The sequence below is a fragment of the Aspergillus neoniger genome (genome assembly GCF_003184625.1).
Source record: "Aspergillus neoniger CBS 115656 unplaced genomic scaffold BO87scaffold_10, whole genome shotgun sequence".
Taxonomy (NCBI): Eukaryota; Fungi; Ascomycota; class Eurotiomycetes; order Eurotiales; family Aspergillaceae; genus Aspergillus; species Aspergillus neoniger.
In genome coordinates, this window is record NW_020291138.1 from 38,376 (window position 1) to 51,146 (window position 12,771).

The following is a 12,771-nucleotide window of genomic DNA, read 5'->3' on the forward strand; positions in this document are numbered from 1 at the left end:
ACTCAAGAAAAATTTTCCTTTTGATACTTTCCCCCTCGGTTCCAATTAGCGAGCGAGTTTCACTTCAGTTTTGGAAGATGGATATACCAAGGTGCTACCCATTCGCTTTCCATGCTTTGTCTATTTTCTTGTCTTGTCATGTGAAGATACGTACGTGCGTGCATGCATACATACCCACTCTCGCTTTTGTACATACATGCATCTTGGTATATGGAATACGGAAACTGGTACTTTGATGGACTATGGATTAACGGACGGGGTATTGCGCGTGGAGGCGTTCATAAGGGAGTAGTTGAATCAAAATATCGGATTGGACATCGCACTTCTTTGATTCCGACATTAGTCGGCGACATACCACGCTTGTGTCAATATCCAGTAGTACTAGGCCTATGTATCCTGTATTCAAGGACGATGAGGAGTAATACATGGGAGATAAACCAGAAACTTCCTAGTAATGCTACCGAAAAATACGACGTCGCTCCGTTGAGCATGTACTCTCCGCTAATGAAATGATGTGTGCCATCTAATCCTAGTGTTAACGGGATACAGTAAGCTACGACCACAGAAGCTGCCAATGCTCGAACATACGCCAAGGAGTCGATACATCTCCCTGATTGTGAACTCCAGACTTGACGGCATGACCTTGATGATCATCACAGCGAAATACGAGTGATGTGCGTTCTAACCCGTCAGGCTCAGAATCCTCATCTACTGACAAAGGTCTAACTGGGCAGCTTCTCGTGTAAACCTGGAGCAGTACCTACTAGGGCAATTCCTGCCAGGCAATTGCGTTTCTACTAGGTACGAACAGTTCTTGCCAGTATCTACTTGTCCTTCTATCCAATGAGGGCCGGATTTGTCGAGTCAATGATGGTTGGGTGATGTCAGACGCTGAGTCAGCACCACGAGTCATGGTGCAGTCACGGGATCCACTGCACTGCTTCTGGAAGGCCGGAAATCGAATTGTTGGAGAAAACCAAAACCAAATCCTTAAATGGCGTGGAATGGCTGTCACTTCCGCTGGTTGATGTCATACCGTTGTAAGGCAACTCAATTCCTTTCCGGAGTGTTGTGCTAGGTGATTGATAAGAAAAGGGAGTATATTGGGGCAATGGGAGATGTTGTACTACTTTGTTTTCATGCGGTTGAGAGCAATTGCGGAGGGTTGATTTGTTCGGTTTGTTTGTCGAGGCGGAGAAATATTCAGTAAATCCGGGCCGGTCATCATGTGAGTGGGAGAAACAAGATCTTATATCATCTCCAACAAATGCAGTCAGCTTGTATAGGATGGAGGATGACTTCCTTCAAGGGGGAAGATCCCCCAAACCCCCATGCAATTCCAATGCCAATCCATCATCATCATCATCATCCTCTTTATCAGTATCTTTCACAAGCATGTCAGAGCTCTCCAGTAACCACTTTGTTGGGCCGAGGCTTGAAGGTTGGCCGAATTCCCAACAAAACGCTGCGCGGCTCCACTCGCCGCGATCATCGTGACTCTCATTGATCCACGGTCCAACTGCAATCCGGAGATTGACTGACCTCAATTATGAATTAATCACATCGGCCTTGCTTTAACTCCTTGTCACCAGCGATCACCGTTCGTTCGACCAACCGTTGCCTATCCTCCTCCTCCCTCTCCCCTCCTCCACGCTCGCGTAAGGTTTTTGGTCGCGCCTTACAATTGCTGCTTATCCCCAGTTCACAGCGGGATTTGCGCGCGCTCCCCTCCAGTATCCAGTTGTCCGAGTGGACTTGCTTGGCCTGGAAATTTTCCTGGTGATTTTCTTCTCTCGGCTCGGGCTAATTGAAGTGTCCCACCATTTCTTCTTAAAGAGTCGCCGGCCAATTCTCATCTTCTTTCCCTCCTGATTCTTCCTTCAATCTCCCATCCGTATCTTTTCCCTTATCGTCGGGTCGTCCCAAAGTCGCACGAAATCGCGTCCCGACCATGTACGACTTCACCGTCCACGGCGAGGCGAACCCGGCCGTCATTCGCATCGGCCTGCCTCCTTCGTCCCTCTTGAAATTCCCTCCCAGCGAGCTCCCAGCAACTGTCCCCGCCCCTGTGATCTCCGAGCCGACATGGAACCAGCCCTTCAACATCCCCCCGACGCTCTACAACCAGCTGTTGGACGTGCGCGTTCCGATCACAATCGCCAGTGTGTACGCTGTGACCGTGGTCCTCGTCAATCGCATCAACAAGAGCCGGGGTTACAAGCCTTATGGATTCAGTCAGACGCGTCTCTTTAAGCTGTTCGTCATCCTTCACAATGTTTTCCTGGCCATCTACTCGGCATGGACTTTTGCGGGCATGATCCGTGCGTTCCGCAGCTCGTGGCCCAGTCGGGATGATCCCAACTACGTCGCAGCTGTTGCCGATACGCTGTGCAAGATCAATGGGCCCCGTGGTTACGGTAACGCGGCTACGTACGACTCTACTGTCGACCAGTGGACTTTCCGCAACCCCGAGTTCAGCCTGGCTGCAGGCGGTGTTCCGGACCCCTCTGATCTTGGTCGTCTCTGGAATGAGGGTCTGGCCTTCCTCGGCTGGATTTTCTACCTGTCCAAGTTCTACGAGGTCCTTGATACCGTCATCATCCTGGCCAAGGGTAAGAAGAGCTCGACCCTGCAGACTTACCATCACGCCGGTGCCATGATGTGCATGTGGGCCGGTATCCGTTACGTCGCAGCTCCTATCTGGATCTTCACCTTGGTCAACTCTGGAATTCATGCTTTGATGGTATGTGACGTCCCTCTCGGGTTGTTTTTGACTTGTTGCTCATATGTTCTGACCGTCCCATGCAGTATACCTACTACACTCTGACTGCCCTGCGCATTCGCGTCCCCACCGTGATCAAGAGATCCTTGACCACCATGCAAATCACCCAGTTTATCATTGGCTCCACCATGGCTGCTTCCTACCTGTTCTTCAGCTACACTCTTCCTGTGGGCCAGACCGCTCCGGCCTCTCCTGTTGACACCCCGACTGTGCCGGCGGGTACTGCCGGCGCTGGACTTGTGCCATGGCTCAAGAAGCTCGGGTTCCGCGCTGCGGGCGCGGAAGGCATTGCTGAGAACGTGGGTGTCCCGGAAGCTGCTGCTGGTGCGCGCGTCCTCCATGTCGGACCGATGGTGACCTGTATGGACACCAGCGGCCAGGGTTTCGCTATCTGGCTCAACGTGATGTACCTTCTGCCTTTGACCTACCTCTTTGCCCGGTTCTTCGTTCGCTCGTACCTCTACCGCAAGGAGCCTGGTCCCCGTCAGCCGACTCAGTTGCACGCCGCTGAGAAGGCCGGAATGGATGCCCTGAGAGGCGTGAGCCGCGAGATCCGCAAGGCCGTCGAGGTCAACGGAGAGACCAGTGAAGCTACCGAAGATGAGGCTGTGAACAAGATCCAGGCCCTCCGGGCACAGAAGAACCAGCAGAAGCCTGCTGAGAATTCTCCTATTCGCACCCGCGCAACTGCTGCCAAGCAGAAAACGCGTGTCGCCAGCAGTGATGCTGACTCCGACTCGGGGTTCTCGACCGTCAGCGGCAAGAAGGGCGCGAAGAAGGCGACTAAGGAAGAGCTCCAGAGCTCGACCATTGTCGTGGACACTAAAGACTCCAACCCCTACGAGGTTCTGGATCGCTCTGCCTAAGTCTTCGGCACCGCTGGTTATGGGTGACTTATCTGGAGCCTCGAATCAGTATAGAAGGATAAACTATTTTTTATGAAGATCAACTGAAGGCGACATAGCCTGTCGCCTCGGCCCGAATCGCGAAATCGGCCTTTCGTCATGGCGGTTCGGGGATGTATGATACGTCGGTCGGTTTCCCTCGGGATTCATCGACCGTCCTGCAGAGGCAGGACCCGCGGTTTCCCCCCCCCCCCGCCGGGCCCGGGTTGGTTCCGGTCTGATGGCCCACGGTATCTGGAGTGTGGTCGCCGTCAGGCTAGCAGCCTATCCACGGGCCCGGTTACATACGGTTTCTTAATGTACTTTGGTTCTCTTGGACAGCTTCTCCTGGATTATTGTCTTCCCTGTTTCACCCCTGCTGTTCATAATCTTTCCCCGTTTATCTTGTGATAGATCCCTACTATTGTGTGTGTACATACTTCTTTTTGGAACCTCATCCACCGTTGGACATAGAGGCTGTTGGTTTAGGTGTCGGGATGGAATTGGAAAAGTTTCTGTAAATTAGTCAAAGAAATCGTTTGGAATTGGGCAATCATATTATCTTGATTAGATCTCAAACTATGATCTCGTAACAATGCAGCTCATCTGGTGGTGGCGTCGCGGTCATGTGCGCGCTGGGCTCTCTTACTGTGGGCTAGAATCCTGCACTCCCCCGTCATCATCTCCATCTCGAAATTCAACACGGCCCCTATAATACTATCTGTTTCATCAACGAATGACCTCCTTTATTGAAAGACTATCTAGCTCTCCCTTTGAACCTGGAAGTACGTTGACAGCTCTGTCCTTGGGGTTTCTGGTCAAGCTAACTGGTGTTGCTTACCTCGGTACAGCATCTCTGCGTCAGACAGGCATCGATCAAGCCATCCGATTCCCCCACAGGAAAATTGCACCCCGACGATCCCTCTGAATGGAGGAAAAACCCGGCATGGTTTCCCCACAGACTAGTTCCACCCCACATTGGCTGACACCTCCGCCGGACTTGTGCAGCGCAAGCTTGAATTTACAATGGTTTTGGTCCCTGGGTGTACTCCACCCCGAACCCTGTCCCGGTCTCATTAAGATGGCACTATCGGCACCGTTTAATCATTGGTTCTTTGGCCTCCATGTCCTCTTGAACGAATGGTAGCCTAGTACTATTCAAATTAACGAGTATTATGAGTTCGCTTGGCAGTCGTTGATTTCTTCACAGAGCCAGTTGTGGATAGTGTCATTCGGAGTTACGCTTACGCTTTTAAGAGAGACTTTCGGAAATAAATCAGGTCTCATGGGTTCTACGCCACTGATTAGGCTAGACGGCGGGGCCTGAAGTCATGGGAGACGAGATGTTAAACGTTTTTCCTCAGTTGAAGGCGGGCTATAAATTGGACCTCCTGGCTCGGAGTGTCAAAATGGGTAATCCTTACAGGCACGCATTCCTTATCCTCCATCAGGTCAGTTCAAGGAGCAGCCATGATGCGGATAACCAAGTTATGCGCTCTTTTACTCTCCAGTACAGGTCTTCTGGCCGCTGCCCAGAACCAGACGGAAACTGGATGGCCGCTTTACGATGACGGTCTGACCACAGACATCCAGTGGGATCATTACAGTTTCAAGGTCCATGGTGAGAGGATCTTCGTCTTCTCTGGTGAATTCCATTACTGGCGCATCCCAGTACCTGGTCTATGGAGGGATATCCTTGAGAAGATCAAAGCTGCAGGCTTTACGACTTTTTCAATCTACTCGAGCTGGGCGTGGCATGCCCCGAATAATCACACGGTCGACTTCTCCACCGGTGCCCGCGACATCACACCAATCTTCGAACTCGCAAAGGAGCTTGGGATGTATATTATCGTCCGCCCGGGTCCCTACATAAATGCAGAAGCCAGTGCGGGGGGCTTTCCTCTGTGGCTGACGACTGGCGACTATGGAACGTTGCGCAACAACGATTCACGATACACAGAAGCATGGAAGCCATACTTCGAGAAGATGGCCGAGATCACCAGTCGCTACCAGGTTACGAATGGCCATAATACGTTCTGCTACCAAATCGAGAACGAGTATGGCGATCAATGGCTCAGTGATCCCAGCGAGAGGGTTCCTAACGAGACAGCCATCGCCTACATGGAGCTTCTTGAAAGCAGCGCTCGTGAAAACGGTATTCTTGTGCCATTTACGGCAAATGATCCCAATATGAATGCCATGGCTTGGAGTCGCGACTGGTCCAACGCTGGAGGCAATGTCGATGTCGTGGGCTTGGACTCCTATCCTTCGGTAAGTGGTTGGTCGCGATTGAAACTTGACTTAACTGACTTTCCAAGTGCTGGACTTGCGATGTCAGCCAGTGTACATCCACCAATGGCGAGTATGTAGCCTACCAGGTTGTAGAATACTATGACTATTTCCTCGACTTTTCGCCGACAATGCCGTCGTTCATGCCTGAGTTCCAGGGCGGCTCATACAACCCCTGGGCTGGGCCCGAGGGTGGCTGCGGCGACGATACCGGAGTGGACTTTGTCAATTTATTCTACCGGTGGAACATCGCCCAGAGAGTCACAGCCATGAGTCTTTACATGTTGTATGGAGGAACGAACTGGGGAGCAATTGCTGCACCTGTCACAGCCACCAGCTACGACTATTCCTCCCCTATTTCTGAGGACCGCTCCATCTCGTCCAAGTACTATGAGACTAAGCTGCTCTCATTGTTTACGCGCAGTGCACGAGATCTGACAATGACCGACCTCATCGGTAACGGAACGCAATACACCAACAACACTGCTGTCAAAGCATACGAACTGCGGAACCCTACAACCAACGCTGGATTCTACGTCACGCTTCACGAGGACTCAACTATGGGCACAAACGAGGCGTTCAGCCTGCACGTCAACACATCCGCAGGCAACCTCATCGTTCCCAGACTTGGAGGCTCAATCCGTCTCGATGGCCACCAGTCTAAGATTATTGTTACCGATTTCACCTTCGGGTCGGAGACCCTTCTGTATTCTACTGCGGAAGTCCTCACTTACGCCGTTTTGGACAAGAAGCCCACCCTCGTCCTTTGGGTTCCGACAGGCGAGTCTGGAGAATTCGCAGTGAAGGGCGCAAAATCCGGGTCTGTTGTGTCAAAGTGTCAAGACTGCTCAGCGATCAACTTCCACCAACAAGGAGGTAACCTTGTAGTCGGATTTACTCAGGCCCAGGGAATGAGTATCGTTCAGACTGACAACGACATTCGGGTGATCCTACTGGACAGGACCGCAGCATACGAGTTCTGGGCCCCTGCTCTAACAGAGGACCCTCTTGTTCCGGAGGACGAAGCGGGTAAGAAAACAAAACAGACACCTGTATTCAGAGTAACGTGCTAACCCACGAGTAGTTCTCATCCAGGGCCCGTACCTCGTTCGTTCTGCTAGCGTTGAGAAATCAACTCTCGCAATCAAGGGCGACTCTATCAACGAAACAGCTGTGGAGATCTTCGCGCCGAAGGATGTCAAAACCGTCACATGGAACGGCAAGCAGCTGAAGACATCCAAGTCCTCATACGGTAGCCTCAAGGCCACTATTGCTGCGCCTGTATCCATTCAATTGCCAGCTTTCAATCCATGGAAAGTCAACGACAGCCTGCCGGAGCGACTTCCGACATACGATGCCTCCGGTCCGGCGTGGGTTGGTCAGTACATTCTTCACTTCAACTCCTTCACCCCGATACTAACATCTATCCCAGATGCAAACCACATGACAACCGCCAACCCCAGCAAACCCGCCACGCTGCCCGTCCTATACGCTGACGAATACGGTACGCCTACCCTCTCTCCCTTTGTGCCTAACAAACAAACCTAATAAACTTCCCCCCAGGCTTCCACAACGGCGTCCGTCTCTGGCGCGGCTACTTCAACGGCACCGCCAGCGGAGTCTTCCTGAACGTCCAAGGAGGCAGCGCATTGTAAGTCCTTCCCCTCCCCCATCCACCTACACCCAGCCCTCCATCTAACAATAAAACCAGCGGTTTCTCCGCCTACCTAAACGGCCAATTTCTAGGCTCCTACCTCGGCAACGCCTCCATCGAACAAGCCAACCAAACCTTCGTCTTCCCAACCAACATCACCCACCAAGCCACCCAAAACACCCTCCTAATAATCCACGACGACACCGGCCACGACGAAACCACCGGCGCCCTCAACCCACGCGGCATCCTCGAGGCGCGTCTCCTCCCCTCCTCCAACGACAACATCACTTCCCCCGAATTCACCCACTGGCGCCTCGCCGGCACCGCCGGCGGCGAATCCAACCTCGACCCCGTCCGCGGGGCCTGGAACGAAGACGGGCTCTACGCAGAGCGAGTCGGATGGCATCTGCCCGGGTTCGACGACAGCACATGGCCCACAGTCTCATCATCAAGTCTATCCTTCACTGGCGCAACAGTAAAATTCTTCCGCACCATCATTCCCCTAAACATCCCACGAGGCCTAGACGTCTCCATCTCCTTCGTACTGGGCACACCAGACAACGCACCGAATGCGTACCGCGCGCAGTTATTCGTGAACGGATACCAGTACGGACGGTTTAATCCGTACATTGGCAACCAGGTGGTGTTCCCGGTCCCCGTGGGGGTGTTGGATTACGGTGGGGAGAATACGATTGGAGTGGCGGTGTGGGCGCAGACGGAGGATGGGGCGGAGATTACGGTCGATTGGAAGGTGAATTATGTGGCGGATAGTTCGTTGGATGTGGCTGGGTTGGAGACTGATGGGTTGAGGCCGGGGTGGAGTGTGGAGAGGTTGGAGTTTGCTTGATTGATGTAGAGAGAGAGGTTTAGTGCGGTGTAGGTAGAAAAAGGGATTATTGAGGTTTTTGTTGTGTGTTGTTTTAGTTCAATTCATGATTTGTATCATATTGTATCTTTATTTTCATGTAAGCTTTGGGTTTTAGATCGAGGGGTCTTGAATGTTCTGGTGGGTTAGGGGAAAGGTGTTTTGGGTTCCTGGCAGCTGTGTTTGGTGGTATGTCGTTGTAGTTAAAATCACATTTTGGATTCAGATCATGTCTTCATTCAATACCCAATAATAGATAGGTAAAATAACACATCATAATGCATCATGCATCGTGCATCGTGCATACTCGTCATGATACTAGCCAGCCAACTAGATGACCCAAAATCTGATAGAAATGCTGTGTGCAAATATTTACCAAAACCATAACCATAACCATAACCCGCTCGGGGTATATAAAGCAACCCATAACAATCCGAAGTCGTAACAAAATAATCTAATTCTAAACCAAGAAACGGAAGCCCCTGGAGCTGGCTTGGCCAGGGACACCCCCGCCATCTCCCAGGCCCTCGCCCCGATCGAGCTTCTTGTTCAGCCGGACGAGGATGAAGCGGAGGGCAGTTGCGGACAGAATGGCCACGAAGGCGGTGACACAGTTGACGGTCATGGCAGTGACTAGTAGTATAATTAGTGTCTGGCTTTTGTGGGATAGTAAGTCGAATGAGGCTACTTACCGAATCGTGGCGCATCACTGTCCGGGTACATGTAACTGGCATAGATACTACTGGCATTACTGACGCAGTTGATACCTGCCAGAGCCGCAGCACGCTTCGATGCCGGACGGGGGAGGGTGCTTGAGATCCAGCCCAGGGCTACCACGTAGCCGGTGTACAGGGATGGGACCATCAGCATCATAGAGACATAGCGGGGAGCGATACTGGTGGTGGTGGCAGCGAGGATGAAAGCCGCGACGGAGATGTACAGGGGAAGGGTGATGTGGAAGTAGCGCTCGCCAGTACGGTCGGCATGCCAGGCATTGGCAAAGGCACAGATGACGGCCAGAACGTATGGGGGAGCGGTGAGCAGAAGCGTCTCGATGTTGCCGTAGTTGAGGGTCTTGACAACAGTGGGGAAGAAGTTTGTGACAGAGGCAGAGGAGACAATGCACAAGATGAGTAGCATCTATATGTGTAAGCTGAGAGAATGACAATGTCTTTGTGACTAGGGTGCTTACAAGAATCCAGGTCTTGATATCGGTAAAGGCCAATTGCACACCGTGGAGGAAGGTTTGCTGTTCACTATCCACCCAGTCGTCCTCACCGATGTCTTCCTCCAGCCGCCAGGCGGCCAGCTGCTTCTCTTCTTCGCTGAGCCAACTGGTGGTTCTGGGGAAGTTGGGCAGAATGAAGATGGAGATGGCGGCAACAACGATGGTGATTGCACCTTCGATGATGAAAAGCCAGCGCCTGTTACTCTCAAGTCAGCAATGTTCACGTCTTAGGTGTTTACCATGGAACTAACCAAGCACGAAGACCCATCTTGTAGTCCATGTTCTCAGTGATACCAGCGGCAATAAGTCCAGAGAAAGCTCCTGAAATCAGGGAACCCGAGTAGAGGGCTGCCGTGCGGAAGCCGAGTTCCTTGCGAGTGTACCAGGCACTAAGGAAGTAAAGACAGCCAGGCTGGAAGGGAGAATAAAAGTCAGTAAGGCGCTTTGAAATGTATCCCTTCCCTTTTAGGCAGACGTACGAAGTAAGCAGCTTCAACGAAACCGAGGAAGAAGCGAACTACGACCAAGCCGGCATAGTTCTGAGCTCCCGCCGTGCACGTAGAGATAATACCCCATAGCATCATAGCACCCGGAAGGTAGAGGGCAGGCTTTCCGAACTTGTTCAGGAGCAAATTGGAGGGAACTGGCACGGTCAGTATTTGCTACTCTGCCAATAGAGGTCTGCACCTACTTTGCATCAACAGATAACCCACAAACAGGATACTGACACAGGTCTGGTATTCCACACCCTGCAAGTTCAAGTCGGTGACGAGACCAGCGAGTTTGGCAGCAGCCTGATAGCAACCAGAATAGTGAGCACGGGATTGCGTATATCGATAGACTTAAGCATGCCACTTACGATGTTATTCCGGTCCAGATAGTTAAGGATGTACATGATGATGATCATGGGCAGAAGACGCAGGTCAATCTTGCGGACCAGGGCCTTCTCGGCTCTCTCACGCTCCTCGGGGGAGAGACTGGCCACATAGGCCGGGGCCTCTTTCTTGGGGTTGGGTTTATCGGCATTGGCGACTCCATCGGTCACGATCTCGACGTTGTCGACATGGCTCTTGTCGAAGTCCCGTTCGACATCATGAGAAGTTCTGGGGGACATGATTGTCTCCGATGGTCTGACACTGGCCTTCTATGAGGCAGAAGGGAGGGAACAATGACAATGACAATGACAACGTGAGAAGAAGAAGAAGAATGGATCAACAGGAGAGGGGGGGAAACGGTCAAGTAAGGGGAGGGCAAGGAGATCAAGAGATAGGAAAGATTAGGAAGAGGAGAGGGAGAAAGGGAGGAGCAGAAGAGTAAACCACGGGACCATGGTGCCAGCTGCAGTCGGGACCAGGGGACCTTTTTGATGTGGTCAGAGAGTAGAGAACCGAGCGATGACGACCCGACGAGGTTCCCGAAGGATGGGGAGACAGACGGGGAAGAGAAGCCGCAATGGCAATGGGGATCGGGAATGAAGACATGGTCGAAGACTAGAAACAGCCAACCCCGCCAATGGGGAAGACGGAAGCGGGGAGAGAGTCTGGAGATGAGATCAGGATCATTAGGGGAAACCGTCGGGACTGGTGGGATGCCATTTGTGGAGAGGGCCGACTGGCGTGGGGGTGAAATAAGAAGAAGAAGATGATGATGATGATGTTGCTGCTGTAGTATGGAGTAGACAGAGAGAGATAGAGAGAGGGAAGAGAAGAGCGTGGGAGGCCATCAGCAGTATTCCGTGGGGGTTCCCGAGCGAGGGTCCTCTTCCTGCTCTCCACTTTTCTCTTTCTCTTCACTCCACAAGACACACCTCTGCATCTCTTCTTCATCTAAATTCCCCGAGAAATGAAGAGATACATTTATCCATCGGGTAAGATCTAATTCTTACTCTTTGCAAACAAAAGAATTCTCTTCAATTTTAACTCAAAACGTCTACCTTTTCTTGAGTAACAAAAAAAACTGTAAGGCACATACAGTCATCCACAACCATCCCGCAATCCTCAACCCCAGACCGATCCAATTCCCCGAGAAAAACTTAAACCAACTTGGTCGGTGCCAAGGAACACCGGCCCGAAAAATCAAAAAAGCTCGCTTTTACGGTGTCGACCCCAGGCGGAAGATCCCTACCCTCTCAACCCCGGCTCTGGCTTCAACCGGTCTTTTCCCAAAGGATCAATCATCAATCATATACTCCGTACTTCCTGATGGATGGATGCAACTCCACCATGGTGGATATTAATTGGTCATACGGGAATACCAATACCACCACCCCCTCTTTCCCCTTCCTTCACGCACGAGAGTCACCGCCGGTTTGATTGATCATCAGGTCAGTCAGCAAAAAAAACATCTTCGTCATCAATGGTAGGTTGGAGAGTTTACCGGCGGATGAACCCGACATTCAACGAGAGAGAAGAGGCCATGGCCATCGGGAAAGAGGGATTACTTCCTTGCTGGCTTAGCGACACGGGCATATATCGCACATGCCGGCTAGATCATCTATTCGGCCCTCCGTCTGCTCCCCGCCCCCGAAGGAGGAAAATAATGGAGAAAATTCATTCTCAACGCCACACACACAATGCACACAGAGATCAGGCCATGAAGGTAAGCAGTAGCCAGCCTGTCCATGGTTCACAAAAGTAACTACCCGGTTGGAACAACCAAGCAGTACCTTACCTCGTATGTACCTGATCCATCCACCATCCATCCATCGGGATCCCATAACAAGTCTATCTACTAGTAGCAGCCGAGTCTACGTCCATCTACTTTTCACCCGAATACCTACTACTCCTCCCATATCCAACCCATCCCAACCGAATAGCTACTATACTACTCCGCACATAATTAGCCAAGCAAAGTACTACCCTATTAAGCAGGCAAGGTATAATCCCCAGGTCCACCCCTCGGCAAAATCCTCGATTTGCCAAGCATGTGTTTCCCCCTAACTAAGTAAGCTGAACCCCGGCAACAATATGTGGCAGCTGATGCCGCAGAGACTTTTCTTTTTTCCTTTCCCTTTTTCTTTCTTTTTTTTTTTTTTTTTTTTTTTTTTTTTTTTTTTTTTTTTTTTTTTTT

General features: G+C 51.5%; 3 protein-coding genes across 3 annotated transcripts; 2 read left to right on the forward strand and 1 right to left on the reverse strand.

Annotated features, from left to right (window-relative positions):
• Positions 1-1,951: 1,951 nt before the first annotated feature.
• Positions 1,952-3,648, forward strand: BO87DRAFT_304910 (elongation of very long chain fatty acids protein; the record flags this gene model as incomplete). The annotated part of the gene is made up of 2 exons (XM_025619301.1): positions 1,952-2,743; positions 2,809-3,648. 2 exons carry the CDS (start codon positions 1,952-1,954, stop codon positions 3,646-3,648), a joined length of 1,632 nt encoding a protein of 543 aa, XP_025481392.1.
• A 1,488-nt stretch (positions 3,649-5,136) lies between these two features.
• Positions 5,137-8,456, forward strand: BO87DRAFT_395421 (glycoside hydrolase family 35 protein; the record flags this gene model as incomplete). The annotated part of the gene is made up of 6 exons (XM_025625184.1): positions 5,137-5,937; positions 5,985-6,984; positions 7,040-7,333; positions 7,388-7,459; positions 7,519-7,606; positions 7,667-8,456. 6 exons carry the CDS (start codon positions 5,137-5,139, stop codon positions 8,454-8,456), a joined length of 3,045 nt encoding a protein of 1,014 aa, XP_025481393.1.
• Positions 8,457-8,830: 374 nt separating this feature from the next.
• BO87DRAFT_12530 (putative MFS transporter) lies at positions 8,831-10,942 on the reverse strand. Its single transcript, XM_025618005.1, has 7 exons — positions 10,562-10,942; positions 10,394-10,496; positions 10,182-10,345; positions 9,954-10,114; positions 9,667-9,898; positions 9,167-9,614; positions 8,831-9,107 (listed from the first exon to the last, which is right to left on the reverse strand). Exons 1-7 carry the CDS (start codon positions 10,814-10,816, stop codon positions 8,935-8,937), a joined length of 1,536 nt encoding a protein of 511 aa, XP_025481394.1. The 5' UTR covers positions 10,817-10,942; the 3' UTR covers positions 8,831-8,934.
• Between the last annotated feature and the right edge of the window lie 1,829 nt (positions 10,943-12,771).

Bases quoted from the DNA above. Each gene is read 5' to 3' on its own strand.
- BO87DRAFT_12530 (XM_025618005.1), bottom strand. From the start codon at position 10,816: ATGTCCCCCAGAACTTCTCATGATGTCGAACGGGACTTCGACAAGAGC. The intron at 10,497-10,561 runs GTAAGTGGCATG...GGTTGCTATCAG, and splicing joins ATCTGGACCGGAATAACATC to GCTGCTGCCAAACTCGCTGG. The intron at 9,108-9,166 runs GTAAGTAGCCTC...TTATACTACTAG, and splicing joins CAGTGATGCGCCACGATTCG to TCACTGCCATGACCGTCAAC.